Source organism: Anguilla anguilla, chromosome 14 (genome assembly GCF_013347855.1).
Source record: "Anguilla anguilla isolate fAngAng1 chromosome 14, fAngAng1.pri, whole genome shotgun sequence".
Lineage (NCBI taxonomy): Eukaryota > Metazoa > Chordata > Actinopteri > Anguilliformes > Anguillidae > Anguilla > Anguilla anguilla.
Genome location: NC_049214.1, coordinates 25,635,308 through 25,658,736, shown reverse-complemented (window position 1 = coordinate 25,658,736; position 23,429 = coordinate 25,635,308). Strand labels below are relative to the sequence as shown.

General features: G+C 44.3%; 2 protein-coding genes and 1 long non-coding RNA gene across 5 annotated transcripts; 2 read left to right on the top strand and 1 right to left on the bottom strand.

The window, feature by feature from the left end:
- Nucleotides 1-5,257: 5,257 nt before the first annotated feature.
- Nucleotides 5,258-6,183, top strand: LOC118212469. The gene is made up of 3 exons (XR_004762235.1): nucleotides 5,258-5,327; nucleotides 5,850-5,899; nucleotides 6,108-6,183. It is a non-coding gene; the product is annotated as an uncharacterized LOC118212469 (long non-coding RNA).
- Nucleotides 6,184-6,598: 415 nt separating this feature from the next.
- Nucleotides 6,599-12,340, top strand: LOC118213026 (prosaposin-like). The gene is made up of 10 exons (XM_035391619.1): nucleotides 6,599-6,628; nucleotides 7,417-7,542; nucleotides 7,758-7,883; nucleotides 8,129-8,200; nucleotides 8,469-8,652; nucleotides 8,895-9,019; nucleotides 9,520-9,600; nucleotides 10,123-10,239; nucleotides 10,856-10,932; nucleotides 11,418-12,340. The coding sequence occupies exons 1-9, from the start codon at nucleotides 6,599-6,601 to the stop codon at nucleotides 10,889-10,891; spliced, it is 897 nt and encodes a 298-aa protein (XP_035247510.1). The 3' UTR covers nucleotides 10,892-10,932; nucleotides 11,418-12,340.
- A 238-nt stretch (nucleotides 12,341-12,578) lies between these two features.
- Nucleotides 12,579-19,027, bottom strand: LOC118212312 (S-adenosylmethionine synthase-like). 3 transcript variants are annotated; one of them, XM_035390053.1, is made up of 8 exons: nucleotides 18,590-19,027; nucleotides 17,055-17,218; nucleotides 16,764-16,886; nucleotides 16,318-16,430; nucleotides 15,806-15,949; nucleotides 14,742-14,960; nucleotides 13,822-14,138; nucleotides 12,579-13,720 (listed from the first exon to the last, which is right to left on the bottom strand). In XM_035390053.1, exons 2-8 carry the CDS (start codon nucleotides 17,185-17,187, stop codon nucleotides 13,618-13,620), a joined length of 1,152 nt encoding a protein of 383 aa, XP_035245944.1. In that variant the 5' UTR covers nucleotides 17,188-17,218; nucleotides 18,590-19,027; the 3' UTR covers nucleotides 12,579-13,617. The 3 variants fall into 3 exon arrangements, with proteins under 3 accessions (XP_035245944.1, XP_035245941.1, XP_035245943.1); XM_035390050.1 differs by lacking the exon at nucleotides 18,590-19,027 and adding an exon at nucleotides 18,191-18,557 and having other exon boundaries at nucleotides 17,055-17,132; XM_035390052.1 differs by having other exon boundaries at nucleotides 12,590-13,720; nucleotides 17,055-17,132; nucleotides 18,590-19,020.
- Nucleotides 19,028-23,429: the final 4,402 nt, after the last annotated feature.

Here is a 23,429-nt window from a genome sequence, read left to right as displayed (position 1 = left end):
TGGGTAAAGGAACTCGTCTTTTAACCAAAAAGTCACAGGTTCGAATCCTGGGTAGGGCACTGTCGTTGTACCCTTGAGCAAGGCACTTAACCTGCAGTGCTTCAGTATATATCCAGCTGCATAAATGGATGCAATGTAAAATGCTATGTAAAAAGTTGTGTAAGTCGCTCTGGATAAGAGCGTCTGCTAAATGCCTGTAATGTAATGTAATGGTAGGAGTGCTGATCTAGGATCATTTTGGACTATTAGCCCGTAATGGATAAGCACTGAATATAGACAGAACCAGAGATACCTGCTCCCCCGTGCTACCCCCCGGCTCATGGCGTCTCCGTTTGGTTTTTCAGTGCGCCCACAGTGTGAAGAATGAGGAAGATTAGTGATTTAGTTTGAAGGGAATTCCCTCCCTTTTCAGTCAGCTGCTGATCAAACAGTGTGACGCATTGGCAAAAAAACACAATGCCGTTTGACCTCATGGGGTTTTCGTAAAACACGGAACAAGAAAACCAAAGGGCAGCGGAGTAGACAAGAAACCGAGACGGCTGAGATGAAACAGTTGTACAGTTGAGATGAAAAGGAAATAAATGAATAAAAAAAAATGTGCAAATAAGTGAATTCATTGTTTAAGTTCACATATTTGCACATTTTTAAAATTCATTTATTTCCTTTTCATCTCAACTGTACAAGTTGATTTGTATCCTCTTCCTTTCCACATAAGGAAATGTCAAGATTTTGGCTTTACGGAAAATGCGCCCATTTAGAAATGATTTATGTTCTATCACGCAAAGTGAAAACCATTCATCATAAGGTGGGTGTTTTCATTAGGGTGTGTATCAATGGCTAATGTGATGAAAATGTATTATAATAATAATAATAATAATAATAATAAGTTAATGTAAATACTTTATCCTTTTTAATGAAATAACGGCCAATTAATGCAATAAAAAAAAAAATCTTGAATGGTTAGCATAACAACTTTGTTGCATTGGGGTTTGGCTGTTTTAAAATGGCACATTGAAGCCCAGAATTTAAGAATTTTATTCTATGCAGACCAAAACTAATGAGGGTCCCACTTGAAATGTCAATGCTTGGGTGGACACAGGGGGAGTCTTCACAGCCTTTTCACACATTTCATTGGAAAGACCTGAGGCAGTGTTACTCAGGGTACTTTCCAGAATATCTGCTTAGTGACGTGTTGCTAAACTCACATAATGGGGATCCTCATCCCCAGCATCTGTCCACAGAGTGACGTTTAGCACATTTCATAAGCACTTTTTCTTTTTTTTTTTACACAAATAGGTTATTACGGAGTCCTGAAGCTGGTGAGTGCGGCTAGAGTTTCAGGGTAAAAAAGGTTCCCTAAGTGTGCGGTACAGCTTCCTCCACACACAATTTGATTAAATGGTGTAAGGGAAAATTAGTTCTCATCTAATTTGGTTGCTGATTAGACAAGGGGTCACGGAATCTTGCGATGACTGAACATCCAAAGTCTGGTACATGCACCTTGGTGTTGAGCAGTATACTGGTGCCACGTAGCTCCGCCCCCCTCCACTTCCCTCCCTCCGGCTTTTCTCATGGGGAACTCACAGGTCCAGTATTTTATCATTACATAATTTATGGTGTCCTCAGGACTTGGAATCTGCTTTTCAGAAACTCAATATTGAGACTTCTTTGAATCCTCTTTCCTGGAACCTAATCTTGTGTGTCCTCCAAAACTTGAAACCTGCTTTTTATTTAAAAACTTAATCTTGAGTCTTCCTCAAGACTTGGAACTTCCTTTTCAGGAACTCAGGCTTAAGCTTTTCTTGAGAACTGAAACCTACTTTTCAGGAACTCAAACTTGGATCATCCCCAGGGCTGGAACCTGTTTTTCAGAAACTTAGTTCTGAAGCTTGCACCCAGCCTCGGGGGAGGAGCTGGGGCTCCAAATCTGAGACCTAAGAACACGTACCCCTGAGCCTGGGACACCATACCTGGGACTGTATGCACTAGCTATAGCAGGTTCTAATGAGCTGAGCTCCAAGTATTTGTGAGGCTGCAGAAGAGTTAGAGAGGAAGATGCAGACGAGGTGGAAATATGATGGGTCTTTAATAAACACTAGCACTGGTTAAGTTAATGAGAGAAAATATGAACGCATTCATTACCTCCAGCTTAACACAGCATCACATGCTGGCTAAGCCGAATTAACGTGAATGTGTTCACAGACAAGGTGAATGACCAAATGGTTCCAAACGGCAATGACTATGGAGAATGATTATGGTTAAGAAGATTCTCCCCGAATGCTCTTTGAGCTTCCCTTAAATACAATCCAAGGCTTCCACACCCTCAGTTCCCTTTGTTTGCCCTAATAAGGTCTGGCCAGGAATAGGCATCAAAACACCTTCTCCTCCAAGAATAGAGAAACTGCAGAGTATGCTCCTCCATGATCTAGTGATAGCAATAAGATTTGTTGTGCGACTGAGCGCGATCATAACTATCCTTCCTCTGGATACTTTTCTATGGAGGTCCAAGGTAATGATCCCCCTGCGACCCAGACACTCATGCCGGCAAACCCCTCTTTGATGATCTGTACTTTCTCCTACATTCCCACATTTATTCCTATCCCAATGAATCAGATCATTTCCTCTTCCACATTCAGTTCCACATTCATGCAGACATGCACATTTTTCCAACTCCTTCCCCTCTTCCACATTCAGTTCCACATTCATGCCCATTTCTTGTGCTGTGGCGCGCTGTCGATGTGTTGCAGAGTGGTTCATTTCCATCAGAGTCCAGTCTTGTCCTGCCCTATTGACCCCATTCACCTGGTATTGTCCATAGCCTGGTATTCCAGGAGGGAAATCTGCCTGTCCTTTTGACCCCTATGCCTGGTAGGTACATTATTCCATATCTATAATATTATGGCAAATATCTAGTTATGCAAACATCTGTAGGCGATTCAATAGGGACATATGTTGAAACAATACTGGTTTTGTAATTTGTAAACGCATTCATATCTCAAATGATAGATCACTTCTTGAGAATTTGGATAAAACAGGTTTTAATTTTGAAAATTAAAAATTTTAAATGTTAAGGAATCTAAACGTACACGTTTATAGAACAAGGTCTCAGCAATCAAGCAATATTTTGGTGCAACCACCTGATTTTGTAATTTTCATAAAATATGTGTTTTTCCTGTCATTGTCAACACAGTCAGACACAATAAAAAGCTAATAATTCCTATTTATTTAGTCTTATATAGATTTAGAGCTTTTAAATCATTGTGTCTACACCATAGGTACACATATATGCTGTTAAATGTTGAAAATTCACTTTTTTTCATTTTTTATACTATTTCACATTTCAGATTTCTTGTTTTTAAATGATTTAGTGGCGATATAATTATATATTATTTACTCCTTAATAATATAAGGCTGGTAAAAGTTTTTTCACTTTAACCACCCAGACCTCATAATTATTAAAAAGTAATAATACTTCAGAAGACTAGTTGTTTAAAGTTGAAAAAAAGAACCATTGCAAAAAGTTTTTTTTTTGTTTTATTTTTTGCTTTAACCAACCTGACTTCCTAATTTTTAATAAGTGACTTTTTTTTTTTTTACATGTACATAGTACAAGACTTTGAGACTTTGAAACTGTAAGAGCTGATGAAGCTGAGCAGATTCTCTCCAGTGCAGTCACCAACATTCTGCACAGGAGGGCTGACCTGTCTGTAAAACAATTCAACTGAAGTTGTGAAAGTTAGCCACTGGGTGGCGTTCTTTGGTTTACTTATTAGCAGAATATAGCAGATCATGTGTACTTCTGAATATGAACACATGCCATATGTTCTATGATATACAGTGTAAAAACATTAATATGACCAAATATTTACCACACTCTATAACATATTTCCACAGGGCATGGTGCTGCATTGTGGCTTTGTAAAAAAAAACCTGTCCAGGACCACCACAGGAAATGGACCGGCTTTACTGGGCATGGGTCATGTGGGCAAGCCTGTGGCAAAAGAGGCCTGAAGTATAACTTCATTGTGTCACTGGAATAGGTAAGGCAGCTTCTCTTTGTTCTGTTTATTTTCACACGACCACATCGCTCTCACAAGCATATCTGAGCTACCTGATGATTACATTTATCTCCTCTTTTCCCCACCTGCCCAGAGCGATAGCCATAACACTGACTGAGCACCCGCAGACGCAGACGCAGCTCCAGCTCCACACCGCCTGTCCCCCTGCCTGACAGCGCCACCTACTGGCCTTTCAGCCAGTCTCCTGTCATGAGTCAGCTTTTCTCAGCCTTTTCTCGTTCTCATTTAAATGATAAATGGTAAATGGACTGCATTTACACAGCGCTTTTACAATTGATGCCTCTCATTCACCCACTCACACACACTCACACACCAACGGTGAAAGGCTGCCGTGCAAGGTACCAATCAGCTCGTTGGCAGCAATTAGGGGTTAGGTGTCTTGCTCAGGGACACGCCCAGGGCAGGGGATTGAACCGGCAACCCTCCGACTGCCAGACAAACGCTCTTACCTCCTGAGCTATGTCGCCCCCATGTTTATTATACATGTATTATGTAATAAGTTTCAATTAACTGGTGTCAGCCAGCGGCAGATGGGCTCCCTCTCTGAGTCTGGTTCTGCTCAAGGTTTCTTCCTGTTACCAGCCAGGGAGTATTTTTCCTTGCCACTGTCACCCTAGGCAAGGGTTGCTGTAAAGCTGCTTTGTGGCAATAGTGTTTGTAAAAAGCAATATGCACATTGAACTGAACTGAACTGAACTGATACAGCACAGTGGTGCACTGGGCCTCACAGTCAGAAGGTTATGGGTTCTAATCCGGCCTGGGCCTTTCTGTGTGGATTTTGCATGTTTTACCTGTCCCTGTGTCTGCTTGGGTAATCCAGTTCCCTCCAAGTGACAATATAACTCTGTGTAGATGGTTATATAAAGAACCATGTATAGCTTACAAACCTCTAAGATTGCCTGTTTAAAACCGAGAAATCTCTTTGTATACAGAACCAAATGCAAATAGCCCATGAACTGTATACCTGCGAGCTTCTGATATGAAATAGCTAATATTATGACAAGAGCGCGAAGTGAATTTTCCCTTTCAGGTAAGAATGCAATGTTATGAAATCTCAAGAAAACCTCTAAGCAACTCCGATTGGTTTGTTTCATAGATAACGCCTCCTATGAATACCTGCGACATTTCTCTACTGAAAAGCTGCATTCCCTCACTTAATTCGAGGTTTCGAGCGGTTATTTGAAGACAGAAACGAGATGGCCTTTTTGAAGTTTGGATTTTTCATTTTCGTCGTTTGCTACAGCACAGGTAGGCTAAGTGCGATCACTAGGCCTACATCACGGGCGTTTGAACCTTTCTATGTGATATGGGGGCATTCAGCTTGCATTGGCCAGCCTAAAATTACTCATATTTTCAAATCATTCCGGATTTAATTGCATTTAAAAAAAATGTATTTTACTTCTGAAGGTCTATCAATTTCTTTCCAGGTAGACCTATAGCCTATATGTTCTGTTAATTGTATTTTCTCGTTTTCTTGTCATCATTGTATGCTTGCTGCAATTAATAATCATGTAGGCTATACCATCATTACTTGCGTAAATATTTCATTTTTTACTTCCACATATTTGATTTGCAAGTCCGATCACTTGCAGAGAGATTGATTGATTCGTTATATTTTGCATTTGAAAGTTTTCAAATGGTTGAATTGGCTAGCGGAAATTTGTACATCAACTGAGTCAGCTGTCCGCTGTGTTACATTGACATTAATCGTAGGTTGACCAGGTTAGACTGAATGTTGTCTCGTGCCTGTGGTGTTTTGCGTCTCTACAGCTGCCGCTGGGGTTATCGATGCGCGGTCCGGACGGGGCAAGATGTCAGCGGTAAGTCCCTCCGGAAATTCGCATTGATTGTTAAGCTGTTTTGATTGTTCACCAGAAGGCAAAAAAAAAAAAAAAAACTTCGACATTCCGTTGTAACCTTGCGGTTGCGATCGACATAGACCGCAAAAGCGTCGGCCTTCACTTTTCATCAGATGGGAGGCGTGATGACACGTTTACTGCCCGCTCTTTTCTCCTCTCTCCGATGTAGACGCAGGACAACTGCAAAGACTGTAAGCAAATCCTGGAGCTGTTCGTAGATGTGATCTCTGACGCCGACACACAGGTGAGCAATGCTCGTGCTCGTTGCCGTCGAGACGCATAAACGGAGGGGAGATTCTGTCATCCGCTAAACAACCTCAAATTGCATGTCGGTGAATGCATGAAGTCCGAAAATACGAAATTTTCATTGGATTATTCTTATTATTCACTGGCTGTCGCCAAGGAACTGTTTAACGTGCCTTTAAGCCAGCGGCAAATTAGGAACAGATAAACAGACCCAGGAATCAGTTGTTTGAGAAAGGTATTGCTGGGATGCTCTTCCTGCTAACTGATCCCGGGTGTAGATATGTCCCATCGTCTCAAATTCTGATCGCAACTCACTCTGCCTGGTTATACACGATGCATTAAGAAAGCTAGGGAGTGCCAACCGCCAATTTACAGGTGACATGTTTTTGGTTCCATGCCCAAAATAACACATTGATGACGGGACACAACTGGTGGACCGTGAAGGTAAAATAAGTTTTGGTTGGTAGGGCATTTTCTGGCAGTGCATCTGAGCTCTCCAAAATTGATTGGGGAGGTTGATGTTATAAACTCTGGGTGTATAAATACCAACAAAAAATACAATGCTATATGTGATTATAAGCTTGATTGCAGATACCTTTTTATATTTGCATGCAGAGGGCCGCATCGAGGCAGTGAAAATCTGCGGCTTTACGTGACCTCCCTTCCCTGCTATAGTCTCAAGAGCTCAAATTAACTCAGGGTAATGCTTTGGTTGGCCAATGAGGCTCACCTGCCTCAATGTGTTTGCAGTGATATGCTCTACTAGCAGTTGTTTTCGCTGTGGGTGCTTCTGGAGTTGGGGCATCCGATTCTGGGCTAGCTTTTGGGGAAATCCCGGGGGGCTAGTGCACCTGAATGACAGGACTGAAATAACTGAGATAGGCAATCGCATAAAAAGGGGGACAGTCACATGAGAAGTCTGGGTGTGGTAGCAGAACTGTGGTTTACCAACTATTATTGTTATTCTCCAGGCTGCCTAATGACTACGGAACCCTGGCTGTATAAAAATGCTCACGTTTAATAGCATCGCTCAATGCCCACTGTGAGTGTAGTGCAGTGGCATTTTGGACAATTTGGGGGGGGGGGGGGGACTGAAATGATTGAGACTTTTTTTGCTGATACCTTCACAGACCGACACTTACTCAAGTATTTTATTCCACCCATCCCTGTACCCTACTGCGACACCACCCCCCCCCCCCCTCCCTCCCTCCCTCCCTGCCACCCTCCCACAGGACAAGTTCAAAAGCATCCTGGATGAACTGTGCAACCAATTGCCAGACACCACGACCCAGAATGTCTGTCAGGACCAGGTCAAGCAGATCCTGCCCATGGTCATCCAGTTCCTGACTGACTTCATTGTGCGTACCCCTGCATGAGATAACACTGAACACTGCATACTGTGGGCATAATTCTGGGGGTGTTTCACAGATCGGGCTTATTGAGTTAGCTGGTAATTCTTTCTACAACAGTCCCATGTTCCAGATTTGGGAGGGTTCAGGGGTTTACTCCGTGCAGTTATCCAGCTAACTCAGTAATCCTGCTTTGTGAAATACCCCCCTGTTGCTTTTCGCAGAAAACGAATCAGATATGCACAATTCTGGGAGAGTGCAAGAGCCAATCACAGGGCATGGAGCAGGAGTTGCTGACCAATTATATCACTGAGGTCCGCCTATCACCTGGGCCAGGCACTATGACAGAGGTAACAGCAATGCCGTTTTTTTTTTTAAGGGAATTAATTAGTTGGATGTGTGTCTGTGTGTGAGAGTGTGTGCGGTGCACGTGTATGCGTGTGGGTGTGTGTGTGTGTGTGTGTGTGTGTGAGTGCATGTGCAGGTTCATGAGTGTGAGTGTGTGCGCGTGTGTGTGTGCAGGTGCACGTGTGTGTGTGTGTGTGAGTGTGTGCGTTGTGTATCCCAATACAGACAGGATCTTTGTCATTTGCAGATGACCAATCTGCAGTGCACGTTATGCATGTATCTTTTCAAAACTCTGGAGACTCTGTTACCCAGCACTGAGGTAAAACACTCATACACACGCACACACACACATACTCATTATCTCTCTCTCGCTCACACACACTGTCATATTATACACACACTATCTCTCACCCACACAGACACACACACACACACACTTTCATGTACGCTCGCTATTTCTCTCTCGCTCACACACACGAACACACACACATACACATACATTGAATCAGTAGAGTTGCTGTGATGCGTGTTAATTAATTAAGTTGCTGTGGTGCGTGTAAACTAAGTACGGATCGCTCCATGGCCAGGGCATTGTAATAAAGGTGCTGGCCCAGGTCTGCTGGATCCTCCCTGCCAGGCTGAGAGAGAAGTGCCAGGTCGTCGTGGAGCTGTACATCCGGCAGCTGCTGGACGTCCTGCTGTCTTGGTTCACGGCCAAGAAGGTGTGCTGCCTGCTTCAGCTTTGCCCCTTCCGGGGCCCCACCTCCCCAGGTGAGCGTCCTCGTCGCCGTGACGACAGAGATCCATCTCGTCATGGCCTCTCCTCTGGGTCGTTGTGTTCGTTTCATACCTCTCTCATTTCTCGCCTCCTCTCTCTGTCTGTTTCTCTTTTTCTCAATCACATTTCAGTTTTCTGTTCACTTCCGTCTTCATATTTGACTTAATCTGTGATCTCATCCCTTTATCCCCCCTCTCTCTCTCCCTCTCCCTCTCTCTCTCTCTCTCTCTTTCAGACTGCGACTCCTGTCAGACGTTGGCGAACTTGGCGCGATTCCACCTGGGCTCCAATGCCACGGAGCTTCAGACCTCCGCCTTCCTGGAGTCTGTCTGCCTCTCGCATCCCAGCTCAATCCCAGAGGTAAGCCCCGCCCCCTACACAAACCCCACCCATAACCCCTCCCTTTCCCTACGACAGCGCCGCTCCTACGCCACCACCCCCATCACCTACCTGTACTCCTGCACCCTCCCCCCTCTTTTGGCTCCGCCCCTACATCCCCTGCCCCCACACACACCCCCTCCCCTTCAGAAGAACCAGTTGTCCATATCATGTCTAAGCTGGTTGTGGTTGCCATGCCGATGCAGAGCTGGTCGTGACTGTCGGGCTGTGTAGAGTGAAGTCACTGTCCCAGAGCTGCTTGACCAGAGCCCTGTTTCACTTACGTGGCTAACTGAATTAACCTGGTCAATTTGTTGACATTTTTGAATAAACCCAGGACTTTCAGTTTCTCAAGGTGAGTTCACAGTTTAGCCAGACTGGGGCCAACAGTGTCTTAAAGCCCAGTGTCTTTAATTGACGTATGTGAACCGGCGCCTTGGTGTCAGTGGTCTTACCTGTTTTCTCTCTATTATTGGTTTCAGTGTGATGCTTTTACCCAGCGCTATGGGCTTCTTCTGCAGAAGGCCCTGACCAAGCCAGTGGGCATCCTGGACCAGTGTCAGGTATGATGAACACCGTCAGTAATTACACTCAACACTGTCTCTGTGATTGTCGTTTTTCTATTTCATTTGTGTGGCAGTCACCCACATACATTGTTTATGCTCATGAAATAGATATTTGTTTTGGATTCAAATACTTTTCTGTGCTCTGTTGATCTTGCCTGGTGCAACTGAGCCTGCCAATAGGACCAGAAGGTGGGGTTTGCACTTTTTGAGAGTATATCATTCGTTCCAATACACCAGACAAGATCAGTAAAGTGTAGAAAAGTAATTTAATCTAAAACAAATATGTATTTGACCCAGGTCTGAACCCTACCTCTTTCTCGAGTATAACAGCTGTGTCCCACTTTGTACTTGAACCTGCAATACCCTGGTTACACAGCTAGCTCCTTATACACTCACACTGCCTTGCTGCCACTGCTAATAACAGCCCAGCTATCGCCAGCCTTGGTGTGCGGTTGTAAGCTGAACTCTATGGTCCATAGGGTTTGCAGTTTGGTTGTAATGTGGCTGTGTGGTCCACAGGAGGCGCTGTTGTGTGCAGCAGAGGAGGATTGTGATGTGGTGGGCGGAGTCCCAGTTGACCCATGCAGGAGAGGGAGCTACAGATGCAGGGACATAAAAACTGCAGAAAAGTGCAATGTGAGTCCCCTTTACCCTTTACCATCAGTTACTACACCTGCAATCACTGCCATTACACCTACAAACAGAATTGCAAAAAGAAAAAAAAAATACTTTCTCTGATTAAAACAAGGGCTGCATTTCAGAGTGACAGGGGAGCAAGGCTCTGTGAAATCCTTAATATTGTCGGTGGGTTTACCACGTTCTGTCAATCACTCACTCAATTAAGGCCACGGAAGGAGCAATGTCTCCACCAATTTAGGTGCGAAGGACAGCACAATCTTCCTTCACTGAGTTTGTTGTCAGGTGGCCATTAGCATTAAGTCCAGTGGCTGCATTCCTGTTGCCACTCATGGTCAAGAAAAACTGCTTAAAATACATTTTTACAGACAACAAATGGCTCCAAGAAACAACAACTGAAGAAAGGGCCCACATAAAAGTTTTAAGAGAGCTAAACTTCTTTAAGCACGGTGTTTTCATAAGTTATGCCAGTACTGTACCTCGTCATTCAACAATATCAAATATCCTTTTGAGGATAGAATGCAGCCAGTGTGACTTCCAGAAGTCTAACGTCAGCCAGCCTGCTGATTGGTTGAATGTATATGTGTCACATTTCTTTTTTTCTCTCCCCTTGCAGTCTGTGTCCTTCTGTCAGAAGTACATGTGGATATAAGGCCCACTGTCCCAGGAGCAGTCCATCCCTCCAAATGGATGGTAAACTACCCAATAGCGTCAGGCGTGATGTGTAGAATTGGAGCTCAGTATTTTAGAACTGATAACGGGGACTGCCCCCTGTTATCAGTGATCATGCTGATAACACAGCCGCTGATATTCTTGTCTTTCCTGGTCAATATTGGTTTAATATTGAACAAATGTGAATATCACGCTGAGTAAATTCTGATTGGGTATTTACTGATTCAGAGTCCTGGCAGGAAAGGTTCTGTTCTCACGTTAGCGCTGATAGCGCTTCCCGAATTCCCACTTTTTTTCATTCAGCTATTTGTGTGCCAGATGGAAATACCCTCTCTTTCTCTCCCTCTCCCACAAACACTCACACACACACACACGTATACATGCACACACACACGTACTCACACATACACACTCACACACATACGTGCACACACCCATACACACTCCTGGTGGAGTATATAAATCTTTATGTTTTGTGTTCCTTCTCCACTGACCCTGAATGACAGAATGAAGACTGAATCGGAAGCATTCGCCGTGAGGACTCTGGGGCTGATTCTTCAGCTGTGTTTCACTAACCCTGCACTTACATATCAGCCAATAAGATGCAAGATTTCATACACATCACTAACCCTGCACTTACATATCAGCCAATAAGATGCAAGATTTCATACACATCACTAACCCTGCACTTACATATCAACCAATAAGATGCAAGATTTCATACACGTCACTAACCCTGCACTTACATATCAGCCAATAAGATGCAAGATTTCATACACATCGCTAACCCTGCACTTACATATCAACCAATAAGATGCAAGATTTCATATACATCACTAACCCTGCACTTACATATCAGCCAATAAGATGCAAGATGCCATACACATCACTAACCCTGCACTTACATATCAACCAATAAGATGCAAGATGCCATACATGTCAGTAACCCTGCACTTACATATAAACTAATAAGGTGCAAGATGCCACACAATTCGCTGACGATGCACACCCACATTAACCAGCAAGATGCCGTTTCTCATCAGTCATTTAGAGAGTTTGGCCAGCTGACAGCATCAGTATCCCACAACTAAGCATGCTGTGCCCTTTTCCCTGTGCATTGTGGGATACTGTTCTTATACACATACATTCTGACTGGCAATGAATGCATTCCTCTGTATTATCAGGGAAGATATTACGTATAAAGGAAGCTCATTGAATACCAATATATTTAATAATTTGTTAGTTGTAGATATGATTAAATTCATTATGCTATTTGGTACGAAGGCTAACTATTCCCTGAAATGAAATAATATCTACTTTATGACATTCTCTACACATTTTTGCAGTATGAATGCATTGGCTCAGATTTATGTTAAGGTTTTCAGCTTTTCAGAATCAATTGTCATTTTCTTAATGCCAAACACATGATTTGTTGCTTTTTTTTTTTTACAAAAAATATTGAATAAAGGTTTCATAAAAAAGTATTGTCTGGAATTATCTGTGTTGGATATTGTATAGTCAGGCTGCAATCAATAATATTAACAGCAGTAAATATAAGTTGTAAATATGTAAAGTATGTAAATATATAGCACAATGCATTGCTAGAATGCAGCCAGTAAAATAAAAACATTCAAACACAATAAAAAAAAGACATCAAGCAGGAATACTTCAGAAATGATTCAGCTTTTAATTAAAATCATTTATTTGAAGAGGCAGGAAGCATTTGACCCACTCTGTGGGTAGGAGGGGAAAACAAGGGCAAGGACCAAAGGCACTTTAGCAGTACAAATGCAGGGAGTTCATTCCCGCCCACGGTGGGAGGGGCTTGTAAACATGGCCGGCTTCTCTGTACAACACCGGCCTAACTCCGCCTCTCCCCGTGAACGCAGGGGACCTATTGGAGCATTCTTCAGAACAAAAACAAAAAAAAAACAAGACTAACAAACGTGTGTGACCAACAATCAGCAGGCGTCCTGCGCTCCCCAGTGGCAGGACAAAGAAGGACAACACTGGGAGCAAAAAGAATCCATGACACGATTTAAGTTAAAGCCTTTTTTAAAAAATGAATAAAACCTTGCAGAAGCAGCCATTCTGAAACTCTGGCTTCTCTGTACAAACTCCAGGTTTCAGCGGGATCTTTTCCCTTGCTAGGACCGCCCTTCCCCAGGTGCATGCTGGGAGCAGGTCCCCAGGTGCATGCTGGGAGCAGGTTTCTCTGTAGCTACACCTGCGTTCATGACCTGAAGGGGGTTCTACTGACGGGAGACTGGAAGAGACCAATCAAATTCCACAGGACAAAACAGGAAGAACCGTCAGGAAGCAACAGGGTGCTAGGGGCAGATGCTAGCGAGAACCGCCCACAGTCTCTACCACCAATCAAGTAACAGCAGCTTTCTGGCCTAGGGCCTTATTTGGAGTTAAAGGAGCTGGAGTGTGTCAGCTTGAGGTGCATAGTGTTTCTCAATTTACAAAAAAACAACATTCATCTCAAAATGTCCTCCACACAACAATTACAAGTGTGAGAGAAATGGGGATAATGAAGGGTAAGGGGAGGGGTAATGGAAGGTGTGAAAGCTCCTCCCATGACCCCCACCCCCAGGGTCATGATTAATGGGAACAAGGACAGGACCCCCCCCCCCCCATCCAGCGCTTGTAGGCTTCTCTGTAGCGTACGCCCACAGGCAGGGAGGGAGGGGTGCAGAGGGTTCAGTACTCCAGCTTTTTCGGGACCTCCCAAGGGAAGCTGGACCGCCCGAAATGGCCATACGCCGCCGTCTTCTGGTACATCGGCTTCTTCAGGCCCAGGTCCCTGAAACGACACCAGAGTCGTCCAATCAGCACGCGGTCCACGGCTCCGGAAACCAACCGGTGCGCCCGACCCGACCGCCGCCCCCCAACTCCGCCCCTTACCTGACGATGACCCCGGGCCGGAGGTCGAAGTTCCTCCGGACGATGTCCAGCAGCTCCTGCTCGCTCTTGCGGGACGTCCCGTAGTGGAAGATGGAGATGGAGAGGGGGTGGGCCACGCCGATGGCGTAGGACAGCTGCACCAGGACGCGCTTGCACAGCTCCGCCTTCACCAGCGACTTGGCCACCCAGCGGGCGGCGTACGCGGCCGACCGGTCCACCTTGGTGTAGTCCTTCCCCGAGAAGGCCCCGCCCCCGTGCGCCCCCCAGCCCCCGTACGTGTCCACGATGATCTTCCGGCCCGTCAAACCCGCGTCGCCCTGCGCAGAGAAGAGAGGAGGGCGGGGGGGAAAGTGTGAGTGGCAGTGTAGTATAATAAGAATACCTGCGCTTTAAGAATATCTTTTTTTTTTTTTTTTGGAGTTGTAGATATATGTATTCATGTTTATTGATCTAAAAATGGGTTTAGTCTTGATTGTCTCGTGATTTTTCTTTATGAGTTTTTGACTTTTAAAGGAATGGGTTTTAGTTGTTTTGGGAATTTTAAACCAATGAAGATGGTTTAAAATTTTAAACCAAAATAACGATGTAGTATAATGGGTAAGGAGCTGGTCTTGACACCTAAAGGTCACAGGTTTGATTCCCGGGTAGGACACTGCCGTACTTAACCTGCATTGCTTCAGTATATACCCAGCTGTATAAATGGATATGATATAATGTAAAAGTTGTGTAAGTCACTGTGGATAAGAGCATCTGCTAAACGCCTATAATGTAATAGAAAGGAGGACAAGAATTTTAAGAGCTTTCCGCTTTTTGTTTTTCTAAACTTCAGGGCTTTCAAGGAATTCAAGAGAGCGAGCAAAGCAATGTCCGGAAAACGAGGGGCGCGGGACCCCCCCCAGACGGCCGGGGGGGGGACTCACCTGGGGACCCCCGATGACGAAGCGGCCGCTGGGCTGCAGGTGGTAGACGGTGTCCTCGTCCAGGTAGACGTCTGGCACCACCGCCTTCACCACCTTCTCCTTGAGCGCGTCCCTCATCTCGTCCAGGCACACGTCCTCGTTGTGCTGCACCGAAACCACAACGGTGTGCACCCGGATCGGCACCATGGCGCCGCGGTCCTGCCGGTACTGCACCGTCACCTGCGTGTGTGCGCACGTAACTACGGTTACCAAAAAACAAGGGTGACCAGCACTGTGCTCAGAGTTGTCTCAGGGCAGACAGACCTGGGTCAAATATTACATTACATTACATTATAGGCATTTAGCAGACGCTCTTATCCAGAGCGACTTACACAACTTTTTACATAGCACTTTACATTGTATCCATTTATACAGCTGGATATATACTGAAGCAACGCAGGTTAAGTACCTTGCTCAAGGGTACAACGGCAGTGTCCTTACCCGGGATTCGAACCTGCGACCTTTCGGTTACGAGCGCAGTTCCTTACCCACTGTGCCACACTCCGTCCCAAATACATATTTGTTTTGGATTCAAATACTTTTCTGTGCTCTATTGATCTTGCCTGGTCTAATTGAGCCTGCCAATTTCTTCCAGAAGACAGGGTTTGCACTTTTTGAGAGTATTTAATACCAATACACCAGACAAGATCAGTAAAGTGTAGAAAAGTATTTGAATCCAAAACAAATACGTATTTGACCCAGGTCTGATTGGAGCCAATGGAATGTCCTCAAAAAGTGCAAAACCCCACCTTCTGGTCATATGGGCAGTTACACCAGGCAAGATCAACAGAGCACAGAAAAGTATTTTAATCCGAAACAAGCACTTATTTGACCCAGGTCTGTCTCAGGCACAGTGCCTCTCAATCGCTGCATCGACTTGCAGTACCAGTGTTGACCACGTGAGGGCACAGAAGCGCCTGCAGAGGGATTGCAGGTGATTTAAAATGGCGGCGCAGTGCTAACGTGCTGCGCTGCGTGTGGGACGGGCCAAGGCGGCGGTTTCCGGGCCGACCGGCGTGGCTCACCTGGGTCTTGGAGTCGGGTCTGAGCCACGGCAGGGTGCCGCTGCGCCGCAGTTCCGCCATCTTGGCGTTGAGCTTGTGGGCGAGGACGACGGTGAGGGGCATGCACTCCTCGGTCTCGTCTGTGGCGTAGCCGAACATCAGGCCCTGCAGGGGGCGCCATCCCACAAACGCGTTAATGTGAAATCGCACTCACGTACACATCAACACTCACATGTACGCAAACACACTCACGTGTACGTCAACGCCATCACGCATACGTAATCATGCACGCGCATACACTCGCAGACAGAGATGCAAGAAACCCATCTGCACACACACACGCTCAGACTCGACTCTTCACACACATTTATGCAAAAACACGTGTAAAACAAACACGTGTAGCACTCATCCGCACAACACACAAATTAACAGTGGGTGATTATACACATGATCACATTCATAAACTCTAACTAAAGCTCAAGTCTTCCACATTAAGAGGGGGTGGGGGGGTGGGTGGGGCAGACGTGTCTCACCTGGTCCCCCGCTCCCACGTCCTCCTCGGGCCGGTCCAGGTGAACTCCCTGGGCGATGTCAGGTGACTGCTGCTCCAGGGCCACCAGCACGTTGCAGGTCTTATAGTCCAAGCCTGGAGGAGGAGGAGCATGGAGCGATGAGGGCCGGGCTTAGACACCACTACCACCACCACCAACCTATCAGCAGCCAGTCAGCATCTAAACCCCATCTGTCTCCGTAACCAGACAGGACAAAGTTTCCCACTTTCTGACAATCAACTACTGATGGCAACTAATAGGCACACACTCATAAAGACAAAAAAATATTCCATAACAATCAGGCTGATTCACTACTGTGTGTGAGAAAGTGTGTGGTGTAGGTGGGTGGGTGGATGGGGGTTAACAACATTAGGTCACATCAGGAGCCGTGATTTAGAATAAATAATTAAGACCCAGTTCTGCAGTACCTTTGGATGAGTCGTCATAACCAATGCGTTTGATGGTTTCCCGGACAACCTTCTGGTAGTCGACGTTGGCATGCGATGTCACCTCCCCCACCAAGAGGATCATACCAGTCTTAGCTACCGTCTCTGGGGTGGGGGGGGGGGAGCAAAGGATGTAATTTAGCAAACGCCCATTTACATAAGTTGACCTATCAGCATTTACTTGGAAACACACATGGGAATTGACTTTTAATTTTACCACAAGACCATGTGACATGTTCCAGCCAATCAGAATGGCCAGGATGGGGTACTCACCACAGGCCACTTTTGCATTGGGGTCCTGCTTCAGATGGGCATCGAGCACAGCATCACTGATCTGGTCACAAATCTTATCTGTCGAAATGATTTTTAAAAAAACAAAGCAATGACACTTGCTTTCTCCGTTCATATCTTCTACTCTGCAGTGTCAACGCCAGAGACTGTAAAAAAAATACGCACCGGAATAAACAATCAACCTACAACTTTTGCTGTTGCCACTTCGGACCAGCAGAGGGCAAGCAAGAAACAACATGACTGCCAAAGAAGCAAAAAGGTTTCTCCGTAGTTTTAAGATGCATTTCAATCATGTATAATTACATGTGTAATGGAGAAAATGTTAAATATTTTTCCATTATCAAGTCATACAGATCTGCAGGCACAGGGCACCCGAAGACTCACAGCACAGACAACCAACCTAATCCGGGCCTAAACAGAACCGAACCTCAGAAAGAGTCACCTGGTAACTGTAAACTTCCAATGAGAGGAGAGCAAGGGCCATACTATCAACGTACCTGCATCTGAAATCCAAAAACAAATCCTACATTCAAGCATATAGGCTACCTTCCCTCATCCCCAAATCACAACAATGTGATGTACTGGCTACAGACTTGGTCTTCTGACCAGTAGACTGTCTTTTTTGCTTGTTTGATTTCATGCCAGTTCCAGGAGAGACACTTTGAACGGCCAAAAAAAGAAGGTTCTGTACAGGCCCGCATAAGGGCACCGTGTGCAAAATGTTTTGCAATTGATGCTGCGTTAGTTAGACGAGAGGTCTCCATAACAACCACGTTTGCCAAATGTTTAACTGCAATAATCTCCGCGAATAAAATATTGATACAACGCCCTCCACTCCTACATACAAAATAATTCGTAGCTATGTTTTAAGCAATCGAACATGTCTTTTTAGGTAGATTCTTGGCACGTGGTCGAGGGGTGCGCTGCTGGGGGAGGGTGCCAGCCCAACCAGTTAATAAAAGGAAACGTCAGCTTGCACCGCCTAGTCGGCTGACTGAGCGCAAGGCGCAATCATTTTGCAGGGATGCAGACGGGTTTGAGGCAGTTTCTCGTTGATTTGGAGACCGAGAAATATGCGCCACAAAACTCTGAAGTAGCCTAGCTTGCTACGCACTTACCAGTAGCGTGGAAAACTGAGGGACAAAGCAAGCGACCCGCGTCCCCATGACCAAGCAACAGTAACCAGCTCATATTCGCTAGCGTCCGAAGCCACATGCATCATGATTTGCAAAACTGTAGCCTACACTACGCGTGTGCACACCGACTGCCGCAGCAACAGAACAGATTGACTGCGGAACATTGTAAACCGGCGACCAGCTAATGCCAAGCTACACATTGTTTCATGAGCGCATCAAACCGCAATGCTAAACTGTCCCGTAACGTTAACGCTATCCGAGGTCAATTCGGTTGCAAAACTAAGTTACATAAAGTCAGAGGTGTGTGCAATATCTCGCTAACTAGCTAGTATCGACCACCCCGTCACATAGAACGCCGAGTTGTCTGAAGAGGGGCCTTACCGGGATGTCCTTCTCCTACGGACTCCGAGCTGAAAAGAAAGGAGTCCTCCTCGATTACCGAGTTATAGTAACCATTGATGTGCCCGTTCATCATCTTTCCGTTAAAAATTGAACCGTTAGTAACGCACTGACTCTTAGCTTTATACAAATCTGACTGCGCTATCGACCGCTAACTCTACACTATATAATTACAGCACAGCTGCTAGGTTCTCTAAGCCGCTTAAAGCTTCTCAGCGAATTACTGTTACGAATTCTAGGACTGCCGCCTTTAGATTTCTCCGTAGTGTTGTACCGACTGGTGGGCAGCAGCATCTCTATTTATCCAGCTTCGCCGGGGCCTCTCTGACGTCAACTAAACACGCTACAGCATCCACTACGGTTCGGCTACCCTACCCTATGGACCCCTAGATAAGAGAGCAGATTTTCTGATGAACAATTTGCTGCTGATACATTTCAACCCTCATTCCCAAGTTAAAATGTGAACCAAGCCAAACCCTTTACTCAACTCCTAATTCTGAATGAGCCTATGCTGCAACTTTTTCAGTTCTTTGAAATGCATGTATATAGGAACACTGAAATTAGTTTTTTTTTTTACCTTGTCTCAAGCTTGTGGAAGACCCATAGACTTTTGTATTATTGGTGTTTTTGGGTCGTTCAACAAGAATAGTGGTATTTGGAATTAATATGTCTTGAAATGCATTTCATTGTTGGCACTCAAAACCTAAAACCTTAACGAATCCACATAAATGCCAGCTTAATGTCTTTAAATAATTTTTTATATATATTCACTCATAGAATGCTTGCACCATCCTTTTTTGTCACTGGTGTTACTTGTACCTAAAACAACTTTAAAGGCTTTTCAGAATTGTGTTTCTTAGTCCAATCTCCACATATAGGCAAAAACAGTGTAGGTTAATGATAATATAAATAAAGAGTTTTGATGATTATGTAGTTATTTTAGTCAGGTATGTGCAAAGTTAGATTGTATGATTATGTTTTGCTATAATTATAATAAAAATAACTGAAGGGCAATCATAAAAAATTAATGGCACTACCTTAAAAATCGTTACTCTTGAATAGAGAGGCTGAATTGACAGTCATTTATGTCATTGATTACAAATATATATTTCTCATTACATTACTCAAATATTGTTTATTAGTAAAATAGCTGCTTACATTATTCAAAATCATATATTACATGTGATTATATAGTCTGTTCAAAGCATTTTGATTGGCTTTGGCTTGTCTCCATCAGGGAACCCTTTTTGCTTGTTTCCAGAACCCATGGAAGGTTTGAAAAGTATGAAAGATCACAAATTTTACTATTTCACCAACAAGCAATACAATGGGTTCCATTGCATTTGGGGATTTTCTGCTCTCCACAATTTTAGAATCAAACAATTCATGTGTAGTGAAAGTGCATTCTCAGCTTTTATTAAAGGGTGTTCTTACACATTTTGGTTTCACCGGGTAGAAATTACAGAACATTTTATCCATAACCTCCCTTTTCAGGGTACCATAATGTTTGGGATAAATGGCTTCACAGGTGTTTCTGCTTACTCAGGTGTGTTCAATTGTTTCATTAGTGCAGGTATAAGAGAGCTTTCAGTACCTGGTCTTGATTCCATCTGTTATTGGCATTTGTCAACATGAGGATCGGTGTTATGCCCAACGTGGGCATAACACCGCGTTGACATAAGTCAAGGAAGCCATTATGAGGCTGAGAAATAAGAAAAAACAGTCAGTGACATAAACTTACCAAAATCAACTATTTGGAACATCATTAGGAAGAAAGAGAGCACAGTGAGCTCAGTAATCACCAAGGGCCTGGTAGGCCAAGGAAGAACTCTACAGTTGATGACCAAAGAATTCTCACCACAATGAAGAAAAAAAACCCAAAAACCTGTCCAACAGATCACGGCAAGATTTAAACCACTAGTTAGCAGCAAAACAGGACGACCAGTTTACAGTTTGCTGAGAAGTACCTAAAAGAGCTTGTAGAGTTCTGGAAAAAGGTTATACACTCTCCTGAACTAAAGGTGAACGCACAGCCTACTTGGCTAGCTGACAAGAGTGATGGGGGAATGTGCACACTATAATAGCATGATTAAATCTGACACTTACACACATTCAGGTTATAATTTCAAAGTGAAGGGTTTTGTTACTTGTAAATTTGTCTATTTAATCCAGTGTCCCTGTGGCCTAATTTATATTGGATAAACCGCCAGACAGATCATAACAGAAATCTCATAACACAAGTGCTATAAGACGGGCAGATATGACATCACCTGTAGCCAATCATTTTCTTCAATGCTGTAGGACGGGCAGATATGACATCACCTGTGGCCAATCGTTTTTCTTCAAGCTAATCATACTGTTGCCATGTTGCGCTTGACAGCTCAGCTTGACAGAAAAGAGGTGATGACTGTCAAACTTTGCTCTTGAAGAGGGAGGTCTTTTTGATACATGCATGAAATTCATTCACCCCCATAGTCTCAATGAGTTTTATGATTTGAGTTTGCTGTCTTTATGACAGATTAAATAATGGAGCTAATAATGATGTAAAATGGTTCAATTGACATTCGGGTTGTTTGGGAGGAGTCTATGGGATACTCTTTTCTCTTTCATTATTTGCAGAAGTGCAAGAGATTTAAAAAATGGCAGTCAGTTGTTTATTTTTTTTTTTCTAGAGAAATGTATCAGCAGAAATTATGTATCAATGGATTAAATTTGCAAGTTAATTGCTAATTAAGAAGAAAGGTAGCTACAAGTTTAATATCTTTACTTGTCAGTTGCATTTTTTCTTGCTTTATATAGTTAACTCAGAGTATATATGTTTTTTTTTTTCTAGGAAGCAGCCAATAATTGCACCTTTCCTAGAAATAGAATCCAAGAGCCTCAAGGTTTAGAGTCCAAGCACCACTCCACATAAGATAAAAGGCAAAATGCTTTTACTGCCATGACGATAAAACATGCTGCTGTGTTGACTGTAGGCCTGCTGTATAAAGTGACGTTGCACATGTAAGCTAGCACAAACAACCGTCAGTCCATTTGCAGTGAATTTCAATACTGTATAACTTGCAATAGGCACACCACAATAAATTGTAATACTATTATACTATATAATACTGTTTCCATTTAGAAGAAAGCTTAACTACACATTATCATGGTATTGCAGCACCGTTTAAGAGTTGTGCAAGCGAGCGCTATTTTACTGCATTCCATTGTGACTTTTTATGGGACCTGTTCCTGATATGAGATTTCGGAAATGGTATTACTACACTAAAATCAATAGCCAATGGTCTGTCACCATTTTAAAGAAGGCCTCATGTTCCTAACTTTGCTATTTCATAGATATAACATAGATTTTATAAAGATAAATTTAAAGAAGGAAAGCATCAAACTACCTTCCTGAAAATAACCGTTAAAAAAAAAACAGGAATGAATGCGTTGAACATAATGGGCATGTAGTGCTGGTGGAGTTGCTTTGTGGTTGTGCAGTAAGGCTGTGTGGATGTGCAGTAAGGCTGTGCCTCAGGCACGTCCCTGTCTTTGTCTTTGAGGAGAGGAGCACCAGCTGCAGGAGACGCTCTACCCGCCAGGGCGGCGACAGACTCCGAACGATAGGATCGAGGCCCGAAACGAACGCAACTCTCGCACTTCTGAAAACCGAGCACCGGGCTGCAGCCATCGCCGGGCAGGTCCCGCTGTCTCCACCCCTGCGCTCACCCGATGTGGTCCGATTCCCCCCGACGTGGAGACCGACTGTCCAAGGTCAGCGGCGTGTGGACATTATCATCATTCCACTGTGCTCCGTTGGCCTTAAAGTCCCCTTCCAGCCATGGAGGTCCCAGGCCCAAGGGTTCAAAAGTTACCTCTCCACATTCCGCTTATGTAAACCTCGATATATCACCTCTGCTATCTCACCTGCTCCTCTTAATCTCTCTTGAAACCTTCTGCCACAAAAATTTGTCAGGTTAGGCATAACCAGGATCTGTTGGATTGTGGGAAAGTGACCATGATCAAAGTGTATTGACAGCTGTGTTTGTAGGTGTGTGTGTGTGTGTGTGTGGGGGGGGGGGGGGGGGGGGGGGGGCGGGGGGTACAGGTTAACAGCTGTTACATAATCCTATGAGGCTGGTTCTCGTACTTGGTCCTGTGGGACCAGTGTGCATGCTGGTTTTCATTGCAACCACACTTGCCATCCCAGAATTTTAACAAGCTGTTGATTTTTCGTAACTGTTTGCTTTTCATGTTTGGAGGGACTATTTACCCTCTTAAGGCACCGAGACAGCTGCAGTTAGAGAATACTCTCATACCATGTCTCTCATACCATAACCATAACCATAAAACCATAACCACTGAAATGGCCTGACATTGTTCACAATATTTCCCTGACATAACCAGGGCAGCGTGTAAAGAAAAAAAAACTTAAAAAAAAAAACATTCCTTTGATGCACCTGGAGATTTACAGACGCAATTCAGGTCAAGTACCCTGGTCAGCTATATAATGGTAGCGGTCTACTCAGGAATCAAACCCACACACTCTGACCTACAAGCCTAGCTCTCTAACCATTATACTCTGCTACAACCTAGTTCCCCCAAACGACTGACAAAAATGGCCGTTTTTTTTTGTCCAAGTCTTTAGCAATTTTCTCAGCATTCATGAACCATTTCTCCTCACGAGCCTGTGATCGACTGCAGAGGTGTCCAATCCTAACCCAAAAGGGCAGGTGTGGGTGCAGGTTCTTTTTTGTGTTAGCCCAGCACTAAAGGTGGGAGTATACTTGATAAGAGGGTGAAACTCATAAACAAATCGAACCGCAGCTGAACAGGGCGG

Coding starts and splice junctions, on each gene's coding strand:
- LOC118213026 (XM_035391619.1), top strand. CDS start 6,599: ATGACGGGACACAACTGGTGGACCGTGAAG. Junction 8,653..8,894: donor CCGGGGCCCCACCTCCCCAG/GTGAGCGTCCTC, acceptor TCTCTCTTTCAG/ACTGCGACTCCTGTCAGACG. Junction 10,240..10,855: donor AAACTGCAGAAAAGTGCAAT/GTGAGTCCCCTT, acceptor CTCCCCTTGCAG/TCTGTGTCCTTCTGTCAGAA.
- LOC118212312 (XM_035390050.1), bottom strand. CDS start 18,287: ATGTGGCTTCGGACGCTAGCGAATATGAGCTGGTTACTGTTGCTTGGT. Junction 14,139..14,741: donor TCGTCATCGGGGGTCCCCAG/GTGAGTCCCCCC, acceptor TTCTCTGCGCAG/GGCGACGCGGGTTTGACGGG. Junction 13,721..13,821: donor CGGCCCGGGGTCATCGTCAG/GTAAGGGGCGGA, acceptor GTGTCGTTTCAG/GGACCTGGGCCTGAAGAAGC.